The sequence below is a fragment of the Platichthys flesus genome, chromosome 6 (assembly GCF_949316205.1).
Source record: "Platichthys flesus chromosome 6, fPlaFle2.1, whole genome shotgun sequence".
In the NCBI taxonomy this organism is placed as follows: domain Eukaryota; kingdom Metazoa; phylum Chordata; class Actinopteri; order Pleuronectiformes; family Pleuronectidae; genus Platichthys; species Platichthys flesus.
In genome coordinates, this window is record NC_084950.1 from 26331879 (window position 1) to 26347645 (window position 15767).

A 15767-nucleotide genomic window follows, 5' to 3' on the forward strand; every position below is an offset into this window, starting at 1 on the left:
ACACATCGTAAAGGACTTGTGTGTCTCACACAATCAAAAAATCTGCAGGTTTTCTTTATCTGCACACAAACCGATGCCACAGGCTGTTCTTGTTTTTGCTTTCTGAGAAGCTTGTGAAAGCTTCAGTTTTCAGATGTTATCACATTGCCGTCTGAATCAGATTAGATTACATTTACCAAAGAGATTTATTTAGTTCAGGGGATAGTAAGGTCTAGATAGTATAGCCTCAATTTAACATTTAGTAGTTTATATAATATAAGGATTCAATGGTTTATTTGTTACACATTAAATATTATGTCTGTTAACTACAGTCTGGCTCTTCTAAAAAGCCTTAGCGTTAACATTATTTGTGTAGTCTAGTCTAAAACTATGAAAAACTATATCTTTGCTCAATTGTTAAGTATCTATTAAATCAAAAATATATGGTAATCACATGGCATTTAGAAATTGGTCGATATGCAATTGAATTAAGGTGGGGTTTGGAGAGGCCCCCCCAGTCCAGCGTAGGTTGTCATGACTCAGACTTTGAAAACCCCTACTCTAAGAGTATGTAAATATACTAATGTTATATACATCTATACCTGTGTAGCTTACTCTGAATTTCAGGTTAGATGCTAAACTGCATGCCATTGTCTTAGTATTCCATAAAAGGTAAATATTTAAATGAATACTATATTTACTACATCTTAATCCCAAACCTCATCCAGAAGGATCCCAAAGGTTTCTACAACATTTGTCTATGATATTTCATTTAATGGGTGTATTAACAAAAGAGAACCTGCACACATTAGGAATTAAAGCATAACCTTGTCAACTTTAATATTAAACATGTACAGTTAGAGTAGACAATAAAACAAAGAAGAGAAGCAGAAAACAGTGTACATATGTTTTTTTGTTTTTTTTTTGTAAAATTTCCTTTATATATATATATATATATATATTATATATATATATATATATATATTATATATATGTATATATATAAAGGAAATTTTACAAAAAAAACAAAAAAACGAGCTTTACTTAAATCTATCTCCCTTGGTGTTATTAGAAGGTGAGTGGTTCACAAGCATTTTAAAAGGTAAATGAACTTTTTAAAATCTTGTAGAACAGAATAGCTTTTCTCTGGACCTAAAGACAAAGTCTAGTGTATTGGAGCAGTCCTGAGAAAGTGTACTCTTGGCATATATATATATATATGTGTGTGTGTGTGTGTGTGTGTGTGTGTGTGTGTGTGTGTGTGTGTATAGATGTAAGGACATTTATTCAAGGGGTCTTGAGGAGAAAATATGCTTTTCCATCAAAAAACAACAGGCAATATTAAATGTGTTGAAGGTATAAGGTTTGTCACTTTAGCATTTTGCTCTTAATTCAGGTAGTTAAAAAAACTATACTAAAAATAACTGAGTTATCAAGGAGTTATTAAAGAAAACTACAGGTAAATGTGTCATATGTCAACCGTGCATAAAGTATTATCATCAGCATATGGAAATAAAACATGACAACTCTGGGAACATTTTAATAAAGGTTAGCTACTGCGGCACAGTGTGCTGCCTTCTTACTTGGAATTGGCTCAGACCTGGACAAAATTCTTATTCTATTTGAAGGGAAATCTAAGGGGTAATATTTTGCTGTCTGCAGGAGCATTTGAATTTGACAGTCAGAGACGAGATTATGGCTGAATTGGTAAACATCTCTGAACAGCTGCCTTTCAGGAAATCTAGGGAGAAAGGGAGGAATATAATCTGTACAGTGGGGTTCAGGTCTATGACAACATCCACCACTTACATCACAATATGAAACATCTTTGTAATCACTGTAACCTGTGAAGTTGTAGACACCAATGAGGCTTTTGCATAATTCTTCTATTTAAATAGAAAACACACACTGCAATGACACTATTCAGGCTGCTGCAAACCAATCTCCTTTCTCCTGTCTGTATGGTTCAGACAGACTATCTATCACCTCAGACATAGCATTGAACACCACACACCTGTCACTTCACATCTAAAGGCCCAGGCACACCAGCATATAAAAACAGAAGCATTTTGTTTTAGTGTCAAGTTTGGTCTGTCCCAATGGCCGTTCACCTGTTACCTCTAATGGAATCATCTCTGTTGATTTTTAACGGTTCAATAGTAAAGTAATGGACTTTAGACAGTTATGAGATAACAGTCTGGTACAAGGAAGTGTTATAGTAAATAATTATGTCACTCACAATCAACATATTTCATAATGGAGCAATTAACTTGTAAAGGGACAATATGGTCCATTAGCAAGCACATTATTATTTCAACCATCAACTGAGCTGACTACTCTGCTGGCTATCACTTGGAACCTTATTGAGAGGAAATGAAGAAATAAAGAAATGAGAGGAGGAAGTGAAGTAAGGCTAGCATGTTCACAGCTTGCAGATGTCTTATTGTTCAGTTCAACAGCTAATTAACCGATGAGCTGTTACCAAGACACACAGATCCATTTCACTAAGCAACTCTGTTAGTGGGACCTGGGCCTCCCTTCCACCTGACTTCGTCCTCCACAGCGGACGCCTGCCGCTCAGTTATCCTGCCTTCACTCACATACTGTACACTCGCCCTTCTCCGAACACACTCTCACCAAGCTCCTTTTGACTGAATGTCTGAGTTTGGTTTCTCTTGTATAACATATTTGAGAACAAGAAAAAAAGAGGGCATTGAGGAGGGAGATAGTACATCTATCCATCTACGAATATCTAGAGAATGTACAACTACTACATGTGTACGAATTAATATGCATGATCCCTGCCCCGTGTTTTGACTGTACTCTCAGAGGAAATCAGGCTTCTCCTCTTTGTCAGATATATAGGAAAATAGACTTTCACAGACACATGCATTCCTCAAGAAAATGAAAACGATTACCCCACCTTGTGAAACCCTGCAGAGAGATAAGCAAGTGGGAGATGTGAGCATTGGCATATCTAAATGTGTGTAAATGGTGTCCATGATAAATGCAACACAGAGGAATGTTATGGAATGAGTTGAATATATATCTGTATGTGTGTGTTTGTTTTCTGAGGGCCACCGTAGACATGAGGAAGAGGAAGAAGAGAAAATTAGGTTGTGTAAAACTGAAGGAACAGGCCATGTCTCTTCAAAAGATTTTCCCTTTCTTCTTGTTCTTTTCCATCGTCCTGTGTGACAAGCAGAGTAAACACAGAGAACATTACATCAATCATCTCATGACCAATCAGATAACAGGAACAACTCCTGACATGGAATAAAGAGGTTTATCATAAAGTGACAATTCATAAAGAGCAATAGCTATTGCTTTTATAGGTCAGTTGAATCTGTTGAGCCTCTAACAAACTGAAAGTGCATTTTAGAGCTATATCTAAGATTCTTTAATCCTGCGGTGGATTCCTGGTGATTCTGAGATGCTTTTAAGCTCTTTGTCTACCTCCACGCTACTATGAATACGTTTGAAAACACATTGATGCTGCTACAGATACACCTGGGGTCCACTCTGCTACTCTACTCTGGAATTTTAGAGCTGCTAAAACTGAGAAGCCTGGAAACATTGCTGGCAACATTTTTTTTATAGTCACAACTGCATGCTGGTTGGGTCTTTTTGGTTACGAGATAGCCCTTGCTGATTTGTCAGGCTCCTATCACACGACTCCCGTCTGGCAGAAAATGACTGGTATTATCCTCAACTACCAGTGTAGAGGACAAAATGGATTACAAGAGTGGCTGACCCGGTTATCTTTACTAACAGTTGTTCTGCACTAAACTCTGCATTTTACGATCATACAACTGTTTACATGCGTTTCCTAATATTGTAGCAATCTGCGACTATTCCTATATCCAACTGGACGTGTAGGCCAAGTAAACGTGAGTTATCATTTGATATGCATTTTCAGGCGCATTAGTATGGACAAGGATTAAAACTGACAGAGACAAAGTTTTCAAACTAAAACAGTACTTTGAATGTAGCCTTACTCCATCACTCTGAGGCAACACATAGACCTAATGAGACTTGAACTACTTTTCTCCTGCTCTCTCCACCACCACTGTTCTGGCAGTAGCAATAGACTGCCACAGGTTCAGGATTGTTTATTCCTCAACAGACAAAAAAAAACTAATTTCACTCTATATATTATATTAAAGACATACATGATGTACATTTTTGCACTTTTGACAGCCCGAGTGAAACGTGTAAAACAGTGTGTGTGCTACTGACTTGGAGGCATCCAGTTTCTGCTGTTCGAGGATTCTCTGCTGAGCCTCCCAGTTAACCTTCTCATCCTCATACACTCGTCTCTTCTCCTCCAGCTCTTTGTACTGCGCCTCCAGGTTCCTCTTCATCTGTTCGTGCCGTCGCTCGAGCTGAGGGGCACAAATATCACACATTCAGTCACTGTAAAGACAGCCTCAATTTCTGCGTGCCACTCATTCATGCACTTATACAACTGATTTTGAAAAAAAAATTCTGCTAAGGAACATAAAGTAGCTACAACATTATTTTGGGCTTGAGTTTGCTTAGTTAGTAGCTGTGCAAATTCCTTCAACTGTTAAAGAGTTGATGAAGAGGCAGTTTAGAGATAAAGCAACTGCTGATGTGATCTTGACCATCGTTCACTCTAATGCAGGGGTAGGCAACCTTTACTATCCAAAGAGCCATTTCGCCCCCTTTTCCCCCAAATTAAATCAGTCTGGAGACGCACAACATATTTGATAACCCAGGTTATAAAGTTATACATATATATAGTTATACAATATATATAAAAACTATAATTTGTTGCATTTATTAAATAATAGAACGACAATAAAAAAAACTGTTGACATTTAACTGCTATTTTTACCTGTTACAAAATCACCAAACTCTTATGAATTGGAGAACAAAATACATGTGTGGGCCTACTTTGGAATAAATTCAACACAGAACTCAGCTTTTTTTGCTCATCTCCAGCTTGGTTCTTTTCAGCAGATGCTGTGAGCTTGCTCTAGAAATATCTTACAACATTACCTTTCTTATTGTTTGCTAATTCCTCGCCACATATCAAACATACATGTAAGACAGCATTGGTGGCAGTGAAAGCAATCTGTCCACGCAGACTTAAACACTATTTCCCTCCCAGACTTTTCTTTGCTGGGATTTATCCATGATTAGTTTACCGAGGCCGGGGGCCGAAACTATAGATTAGCGACCTGCAGGGAAGAGCGCCGGGACGTAATAGGATGTGACGCATATTTTAGTTGCTGAAATATTAAAATAAAACGTGAGAGCAGGTCAGACTGGAGGACGATACAGAAACTGCAGATCGGTACAAACCACCTGCAGCTTCTGCTCTGATCAAGAAGCTTAGGTGCTGATCTCTGATCAGCTGAGACCAGAGAAACTCGTTGTTTTCACTGTTTCCACTGTTGAGAAGCAGCCGGTCAGTCACTCTCAATGTGTCTCTCTGAGCGAGTGAGCGGGGCTCAGGGAGGGGGGTGGAGCCCAGGCTCTGTGTGTGTGTCGGCTATCTGGGAGCGCGTACACACACATACACATTCACCCGCTCCTGGTATTTCATGATGGCCTGATACGATGATTATTTAAAAAAATGAACGTGAACTTGACGTTCACTGACGTTCATCATATGACAGAACTGATTCATTAAGTTCACCGTTCACGAAAAAAATATGCGCAACATGCACTGTACAGGGAGCCACTGCAGAGGGGCTGAACAGCCGCATGCGGCTCCGGAGCCGCAGGTTGCCGACCGCTGCTCTAGTGGGACTGAATATTGCTTTATGGCACCATAAGATTGAATTTTTCCCCAAACTATTTTTGGTAACATATTTTGAATTAATCTATGAAATCGTGCGGGTATAGTTTGTGTGTTTTGTGGACATGCTGATTTAGTTTCTTGATGTTTGAATTGTGATTGCTTAAGATGAAAATGGTTATTCCAGGCATTTAGCCAGGCTTCTACCCATTCTAACGAGGTTTGTCCATACTGACAAAAGCTGATTTCTTATGTTACAACGTCTGTGTATTTAATGTCCAACACTGCTAATAACTAGAGCTCCAGGCTCTTTGATAAGTTTAATATTAGTACATTAATTAAGAGCTTTAACAGACAGCTGCATCATAGATATGTCTTTATACTGTCTATTACTATTATTATTTCCATTGTCTCATCAGTCTCCAGAACAGTCATTGTTCCTGGTATGAACCTTTCAATACCAATTGCTTAAAATAATTTAAATTAAATGAAAGTGATATTTAAATCACCCAAATGTGGTTTCAACCATCAGCCTGCCAAACCTGAAACTGCCACAAAATGCTGCTGCTTCACTGAGCCAGAGAAACACACAAATCCTCAAACCCACCTCAGCCTCCGAATCCTTCAGTTTCTGCTTCTTCTCCTTCACCTTCATTTCGAAAACCTGTTCCATTTCTGCCTCCATCTTTTTCATTTTCATCACATGCTCCCTCCGTTCCTCCTCCATCTGTGCCAAGGGACTCCTGTTGATCGAAGACATTATATATATTTAGTGGCCATTGGATCAGATCAATACTGCTAGTTCTGCAGTAAACCTTTAATGCTCCTGCTGCCTGAGTGCACCACTGATTTGACTGGATTCGCAGAATCAGCAGCAGGGTCAATGCTAAGCAGATCAGTTTCAGCCAGACTTAGCTGATCCACTATGAAAATTGCTTCTTCACTAAGGTAATAATACAATTCAGTGTTTCTGCCTCATTCATTTACAGTGTGCCGTTTATTCAGATTTGATTTTCGAGGCAATCTTGATTAAAAATGATCCCAATGAGCTGCACATAGTGTTTTGTACAGATTACAAATGAGCGAGAGAGAGAGAGATGGAGAGAGCGAGAGCACTTGACCTGTGTGAAATAATTTCCTATCCAAAAGAATTTTATGAAAGAACAAATGTTTTTCTGTTGTCACATGATTTATAAGTTGCTATATGGGACTTCACCTTAAGAGAATAGAATCAACGTGCTTTCCACAGGGTCTTATTTTCTAAGCGCAACCCCCTTTCTCTTGCAGCCAAGAGAATCATTAGCGAGGTACTCTGCAGCAAATGTAGAGACTCAAGTGAAAGTCTCCTCTCCCCAAAAATTACTGAAACTCTCCACCAATCCAAAACTAATCATTATCTCTGTCAGCCTCACGATTTCATACCATATTCCTCAAAACTACCTCACTCAAAGATTTTGGTTTAGACCTGCTTCAGTATTTATGTCTAACAGGGCAACAGGTAAAATATTATGTGTGTGGAAAAACCTGAATGGTTCAAATTCAATGAGCAAGAACATACTTTGTGAGCTGTCCCTTGGTCTTGGAATTGTCCACTCCATTACAGGTGACGGCAGCGAGTTTCTTACTGCGATAATTCTCGTAGTGGACATTGTTGGTAACATCCTTCAGATCCTGCATATGGGTTCTATAGATAGGAGCAGAAATCGATCAGGGACATTAATCCAGGAGGTGTATCTGTTAGAATACACAATAAACCTACTACCTAATTCAACAAGAGAAAATCCAACTTTAATTATTGTAACACAAGCATTTGAAAGAGTAAAAAATGTATCAATCGAAAAATTTACAAAAGTGTCCGGGGAAACCATATCTTGAGAAGTCTTAAGGGTCCAGGAAATTGTAGTACAAAATTTGGTAATTCAATATGTTAAATATTAGCATTGGCTGCTGAGACTCAATATAAGTGACAAAAGTCTATCACGACCACAACATGTTCCGGGAATTACCATAGACCACGCAAACCTTCCATTACAAACAATAATTTGATATCAAAATTTGAAAGTTTGGGGAATCAAGACAAGCAGAACCCACCTCACCTTATGAGCATGTTGCGGAGCACAGTGAAATCGCAGTGTTCGCCATTCTCAACTGAAACACACAGGGAGAAAGAGGAAAACAGAGAGGGAGGAACAGAAGACACACACACACACAATCACAATTACTAAACATTAACACTTTTCACAGTAAAAATCACAATCATTATTAACTAGTCTCAAGAGAAACAGCAATACAAACGCATTGCAAGCATGAATGGGTGAGCTTCTACAGATATTTGTACAGACTGTCCTACGGTTGCGACATAACTGAAATAAACTTTGGGGAAATTGCGATCAGCTGCTGTGGTCAATAAGTTTTTCAAAAAGCTGGGAAGAAAAATGATATGGATATTCTCTGGAATAGAATAGACAATAATAAACTAGGACACCTTTTCTATTCTAAGCAATGAAACACATGACTGCTCACTCAATACCCTCAAAAGGTTGAATGGCTAAAGCCCTGTCTGGTCTACAGTTTGGTGGCTATCACCTTCGTTAAAGCAAATTTTACATTTTGCTGCGCAACTATGGATCTATTATCTGAATTCCTTAATCTTCTTCAGACAACCTTTAAAATATTTCACGTTTTTGCGACATCACATTTCAGCAGGTCACAGGTCCAGCATTGTTTCTTTAAAAATTATAGTGAGACTCATGAAAAAGGCTTTTATTTCTCTAAATTCCTGTGAGTGAGCCTTTTCACATTACAGAGACAACGACAATTGGCCCACCTTTACATTTAATTTTTTTTAATAAATGCAACTTTAATCTCTTCTTTATAATACAAAAAAAACAAACAAACAACAGAATAGCTCTCAGTAGAGCGCATACCTACGCCAAGGCCTAAAAGTCCCTTTTTGAAAAATGATTTAAATTCACTGTATCCCGATTTGCATCTCCACCTAATTGCACAAATACCAAAATATTACTCCCCTAAACATGCCAAATCAAGATCCATGATTTACTTTTCTTATAAATAAACGAAAACGATGACTCCCGACCCAGTAACCATCCTTTCACCAAAGTTCATAGTAATCTGTCAAGTCGTTTTTGAGTAATCTTGCTTACACACCAACGAACCTACCAACTAACGGACTGATAGGGCTAAAAACCATTGAGCAGAACTGGAGTCTCTCTTGAAAAGTATTAATTTAAGTAGTAGATTTGTTGAAGCCAGTAGATTTATTTCTCTGACATCCTGTTCTGTGACACTACCAAGCCTCATAGCGGAGTTTGGTGTTTGAGCCGAAGAAAAACGCCACCTATCTGATCACTGCCTGTTACAATGGAACACACTGACGCCACACACTTAGAACAAACAGGAGTTCTTGGTCAGACTACAACAAAAACAACTGGTATTTTTTCAACATAGTACAGTTATATGATTTTGTATGGGGCTTTTTTCCTATCTTTATTGACGAGCGAAGTCTTTCAGTTGAGAGCATGACTTGTTGAAATTCTGTTCAGATTCTGTATTCCTATTTATCACAGCCCTGCCCTTGCACTCAAATAGCCCCTTTCTGTACTTAAATTGGCTTTGCTTCTGCTCAAACTGTGTGTTTGCACTCAGATATATTGTTGCTCGCACGGATTTCCTACGCTCCAGCTTCAGCCCATCTCTGCACTCGGGCTGCTTTTTGTGCGCTGGTGAATCATCTTCTCTCAGATTTCTCCTCTCCTTCTCCTAAAAGAATACGAGCGCACATGCTTTTTATTTTATAATAATAGCCTAAATTGTATAAGTTAGTTTTCTACCGCTGTGTGCTAGAAGTGAAAACGTCAACTTCATGACTGACAGGTTTATATAGATACAATCTCAACATAAAGTCAACAAGTCATGCTCCCAAACTGAAAGTCCACCCTCTTGAATAAAGATAGGAACAAATCTCCAATATTGTGAGTCTTCGTCTCAACAGCAGAGACACGGTTACATGGTCAGATGGGAATCTATAAAAGGACTGCAAATACTGCTGTTGAGGATGTGTGTGACGGATTTCCAGCCTGCCTTTCATCAAATATGCTGCTCCTTATTAGTTAGCCTCCATCCTTCATCATGAGGGGAGCAAATAAGGAGGACACCTTACCATTGATGAAACTTAAGCAGTCCCGCCTCTTGGCATCCAAAGCCAGCCATTGACCTCCTGTCTCTTCTAGAGGAGGGAGCTCTGACGGAGGGGAGGGGTATGGTTTTTCAGTTACTGCTTGTCCCCGGTGCGGGGGGCTAAATCTGGGTCTGGAGCAGCTGAGTATATCATAGCTCAGACTTGGCCCAGTTTAGACCCAAACCCAGCCCAAGTTTGGCCCAGATTCAGCCCAGATCAACACCATCGCCTGCATGTGTCCAAGTTAATTGAAGAGGCTTCCAGAGGAAGTGGGGTTATTAGAGGGGGTGTTACACAAGGATCTATGCATGACCAGCTGTGGAAAGTCTCAACAAGGGAACAAGTTGAGGAGCTAAGTGGGGTCAAGGGTCATAGGACAAAGTAAGCAGATCTTAGTGGTTGATGAATGGCAGAAAATACCTGATGCATACTTTAGTGTTAACCCATGTCACCTCAGTTTATCGTCTGTCAATCAGTCAGACATGGACATGAATGGAAAACAGTCTTTGTTCATCAGGTGTTTTGAGCCCGAGTTCTTTATATTCACTAGCAGTGTTTATTAAGGCCATGATGAACTGCGCTGGTTTGATCAAGCTGTTCACTGAAACATGCAACAACATGTTTGTCTGTGTGTGCAATTAAAATGTCTGACCAAGTGTGCTAATGATTGAGAATTTATGATATGGAGTGTTATCTTGATGTCTTAAATGAGCCGCTACAAGCTTTAATACAGGGGTGTCCAAACTATGGCCCGCGGGCCATATGCGGCCCATCCATTTTAAATTGGCCTGCCTCAAAAAAATATATATAAAAGAATTAGTAGAACTTAAACGGCACTTACTTATAGCACTTTGTAGTTTTGCTGTATTTTTGAAGAAATTGTACTTTCTTGATTCTTGTTCCTCTGGGTTTGTACCCTCGGATACCCTTGAATGCACTGATTGTAAATCGCTTGGATAAAAGCGTCAGCTAATGGAATGTATGTAATGGACTATGGCCCACTGTATTGTACTTGATTGAGGAGCACTGTCAACAGTCCGCTCCAGGGCAGGGGCGCGTGGTGGGGCAGACCTTCGAATTTTTTTCTGTATGTGGCCCTCGGGATAAAAAGTTTGGACACCCCTGCTCTAGAGCAATAACACATAAACGTAAACATAACTGCACATTAACCTATAAGCAATGTGTTAGGATGGTGGATCCCAGTCCTTGGTCCAGTGATACATTGAGGCCTGCATACCTTTCTCAACCTGCACCAACACAACGGATTCAACCCAAACAAGACAGTGAGCTGAATCATGTGGTGAATCATGGCTGAGAGTAAACTGCTGCTTTTCATACCATAGGAGCAAAGAAGGGGACCACAGCATTAGAGTGATGTTTCTATTGCAGTTGAGCTTCAGCACCAAACAGCCTCTAGTTTCCTCCATGACTATACACAGCATCAGACCTGGGACAAAATAACTCTGTTTTTTAAAGCACAAGAGTCCAGACAAGAATCCTGTCAGAATCCAGTAAAAATTATCAAATGCACCTCACATGGCAATTCCTATTTACTAGATGGTTTTATTTTTGCCATCTAGCTCATTAGTAATAGTTCTAATTATACTCTTCATGTTAATGTAGTGAGATCTGGGAGCACAGTGATTTTTGTTTTTATTTATCTATTCTTTATTTAACCAGGCTTTATCTGATATACTGATATACTTTATCAGTCCCCTGTGTCAGGATAGTGTTTATGTGTGGGTGTGTTTCTTTAGGGGGTCAGATTAGGATCAGTGGGTGTCTGTAAGTCAGATGTTGCTAGGATCTGTGAAGTTTATGCATCTAGCTTTTTTGCAGACTACATAGCAGTTCTCCAGGATGTTCACTATCTACTGGGATATGCAACATGAGTTTATTCTAGTAAAGGAGACTAAATATCTTCTATCTGCAATTTTTCGAAATGTGCATGTGTGTGGTGCACTGGAGTTAGTATTCAGTTTTGAGAGGAAGTTGAAGGTGACATATCCATTTGTTAGATCTTTTTTATACTGAAAATAAACATGTTGCACATGTTATGATTTTTTTTATACAGTAGTTTACAGTTATACAGTGGCATTCCTATAAGATACAATGACCTACAGGTTTTAAACAACACCTTGTTTAAACCTTTTCCTGTTTAGTGAGGGATTGAGGGAATGTCAGCAACATTTCAGCCAGACTCAGTTCGCTTCACTCCCAGACAAGATGGTTTAAATTAACCAGGTAAACTGTTGGTTGGTTTACAATCTGCTTGATCATTCTTCCATGCCCCGTCAGACCTTGATGTAGTAATATCACCTTGTTCCCAGATCTCAATCATTACTGTGGAGAGTGCAGTATTAATGCACTAGAGATAAATGGCAGTCAATACAATGAAATAAGACAACAAATTTGACAATCAGGTCATTCTAGGTTGACTTTCAAATTAAGTGATAAGAACCAAGACAAAAGAAAACATTATTCATGTATCCCCCTGCTGGATTACTAGCTTCTTACACTGTAAGTATTGATTAGATAGTTTGTAGGCTGTGAATACAATCATCATAATGTTTTAGCATGTGAGAAAGCAATGCAAAGAGATTTACTTTGGTGCAGCCTGGTTTATATTTTCCTTTGTGAACTGGTCTGTGGGTTTTTGTGTGATAAACTGCACACTGATGAGGTGGAATCTCAAAAGAACTGGTCTAACTCTAGTGATCACTGTTGTAATTCAAAGTAAAGTTAACATTTGAACACAAAATATACTGGATTTTTATAAAATTAATGGATTTACTACTCCATGGATTTACTACTAGAAAATGACAGTGTAATTTTTTTTGATAAGAATCCTTACATTTGTTATTTAAGACTAAGACATGGACGAAGCTTTCAAATTTTCTAAATAAACTTGTTAGTGCTCTCTTGTGGACAAATCGATTTCTGTAATAAACTAAAATGAGCTGATAATGTGTATATTCCAAGTAGTGTCTCAGTGAAGACTAAACCTAACAAGATTTGCTGCACTGAAATTGTTAACTAACCTGTAAAATTAATAATTACTAATAATTACCATTAGGAGGTCTTCTTACTTAGGTCAAAGCTACATTTCATTAAGAGGCTTATTCAGCATTAGTACTCGCGCATCTGGGCATACATTGTTATAGGGACACATGAATAAAGTTAGTGTCTTACGTTCTTTATTGATAACAAAATAATATATGTTCACACTTGTATCACAATGTATCCATGTTCTTCTTTGATTTGATGTTCCTGAAATATGTTGCATTCAAGTGTTTGGAAATGTTTAAGTGAGTATTTGGCCCAAGTCTGATTAGAGCATTGGTTTGACCATCAGCCTAAGGATGAGATAGCACAGCAAAAGATGAGTGGATGTAGAGGAGGGATGGAGAATTTGGGTGAATACTCAAGAGGTAGGAGGAGTGGGGGGAGAAAATGAGGTGGAAATAAAGTGAAAGATGGTTTTGTTTACCAAAAATGCCCTCTGTCAGTCATGGAAAAGAATAGACAAAGCAAAAACAACAAAGAACAAAGAGAGAAAAGAAAGAATGAAGAAGTGAAAGACTGATAAACGGTCAACCATAGAGAAACAAAGGTCAATGACTTTATATCGAGAACGCAAGTGTAGATCATCTTTCAGAGGGCTTCCACACACATGAAAACACCAGAGTGAGCATACAACCTTTCTTGTGACTAATGGTGCAAAGGTGATGTCAGTTGGCTCAGTCGGCACTTGCTCCCATAGCGCACTCGGTCTATCCTAGTTTTTCAGTATCTTTATCAGGATACAGCACCATCAAAAACTGACTGTGTTTGTGTTTGTTGAAGAGAAGAATGGTGGGTGGATGAAATAACAACGTTATAACTGCCATATAACTAAGATACTCGTCACACTGGGATGACGTTGTTGTGGTTTTAGGTTTCAGGCACCAAAGATGAATTCCTATGTCCCCTCTCTACTACCGCTGCTATCTAACAAAGCCAATGAACAACAATGAAAACCACATAAACTCCAAAATATAATTTTTGGGGGTTGTAAATCAACATCCCCTTCACCCTCTCTTTCTGTTTGACTGTGGTGGGTATAGAAAACCAGACACCTCCTCCCATTTACTAAAGCGTTTCACCAGCAGAGAACTTCATCGGGATGCTACAATGTGGAGGTTGGCCATCAGACGATCTTATGTCGTGACCTCAAAGACGTCCAAGATCTACTTTTTAAGTGAAATTATTTTACCTCACTAGTAGGGCTCACCATCAGTAGTGATTCGGCTCTGTATAGTCGGATCAGTATAGTTATCTGGAAAGGTCAGGAGTTCTTGGGATAATACAAAAAACCTATAGAGCCTCAAAAAATACGATGAAAGCAGAAAACTATGGAAAGTGGCGACTAAGGCCGTCACATCTGACAAAAATAAACCTTCATTATTCTGACATAGAAAATTTGAACTCAACAAGCACAAGCACATCGAGACATATGGATAAATAAACAAGACATCGGTGGTGTCGAAATAATGGAGAGTAACCACCAGGGGATGAAAACTCTCCCAGGGTTTGATTAACAGATGGGTAATGTTACTGTAAACATTCCAGTCTATGTTCCACCTATTTCTGAGTTTATATGTCATGTATTACCTGGTAGTAAAAACATACAGTGGACACAGGGGGTCGTTGTGGCGAACATGCACTCTGTGCCACAAACTTTAAGGAATATCATGCCTCATCCATTATAACAAAGAAGTACAATCTCCAAGACATCAAACTCCTGGTGCTTCTCTCCAGGATCAGTCACTGTCTGACAAAGGTGCAATGACAAACAGCATGTAGAGTAAAAAAACATCCCTAACACTTTCTCTCATAAGGCTTGAAATATATTCTATAGTTCACCTCCTTTTGTCAGTTGGCCACAAATTTACAGTTGTGTTTTTTCTGTTCGGTAGTTTGACCTTGGTGAACCTACCTTCTGCCACGCCCCATGGGTACTGGCGACCTCTGACCTTCTTGCCGTTCACCTCAATCACCAAGTTGCTGCCGACTACAGCCAGAGGCATCTTCTCCTGGAGGGGGAACAAATACAACTTGTTTTTTTTTAACCAATAAAACCTTCCTTCAGCTCCCAGCTGTTTAGATGGCTGTTCACGTTAAGTGTGCGACTGTTGACTTCAATAGCCACTGACCATACACACCTGATGACACAAATATATCTGACTGAAACTTAAACCTTCTGTCTTTATGATGACCAACATCACCATTAACAAATAAGCAACAATGTATGGTGGATATCATGCCAGAGGAAACAGTAGCTGTGGCCGAGAGTCACATAGAAAACAATCATTCTTCAATGCGCTCGACTATAAAGTTAATTATGAGTTTGGTTGCCGTGCTGAGGGAGGAGGTAGCTCCAGCGCGCGCGCGCTCTCTCTCTCTCCCTCTCTCTCTCCCTCTCTCTCCCCCCCCCGTCGTCCAGCTGTGATCAATCAGAGGTAGGTATTAAACTTCTAACAAGACTGTGTGGTCCATTACCTTTATCTTTCGGATGAGCTTGTTGTCCTCGTCATCCTCCGTGTCTGGGAATTCATAAATCTTGATTTTGTGTTCTTGTATCTCTTTCATTATCTGAGGACGGGATAGAGTAATCAGATCAACACTCACAAAGGCCTGCATTCATTTGTAGATTGAAAATTAACTTTCATTTCTCTATTAGTTTGAAATACTTTAAGACTTAGTTTGACATTATGAAAGTTCAAGATGTGCTTTCTTTAAGGAGGATGAATCTGCTAGCTTTGCTCTGTTGACAGTTCA

At 39.1% G+C, this 15767-nt stretch overlaps 1 protein-coding gene across 2 annotated transcripts in view; it reads right to left on the reverse strand.

Moving 5' to 3' along the window:
* Nucleotides 1–794: 794 nt before the first annotated feature.
* Nucleotides 795–15767, reverse strand: part of LOC133955167 (septin-7-like) — a 51617-nt gene continuing 36644 nt past the window's right edge. For both annotated transcript variants that reach the window (XM_062389860.1, XM_062389859.1), the window contains exons 7-13: nt 15489–15581; nt 14926–15022; nt 7846–7897; nt 7308–7433; nt 6357–6492; nt 4219–4364; nt 795–3169 (exon numbers count right to left, since the gene is read on the reverse strand). In XM_062389860.1, the coding sequence (XP_062245844.1) occupies nt 3130–3169; nt 4219–4364; nt 6357–6492; nt 7308–7433; nt 7846–7897; nt 14926–15022; nt 15489–15581 (690 nt within the window). In that variant the 3' untranslated portion in view covers nt 795–3129. The remainder of the gene's footprint in view (nt 3170–4218; nt 4365–6356; nt 6493–7307; nt 7434–7845; nt 7898–14925; nt 15023–15488; nt 15582–15767) is intronic.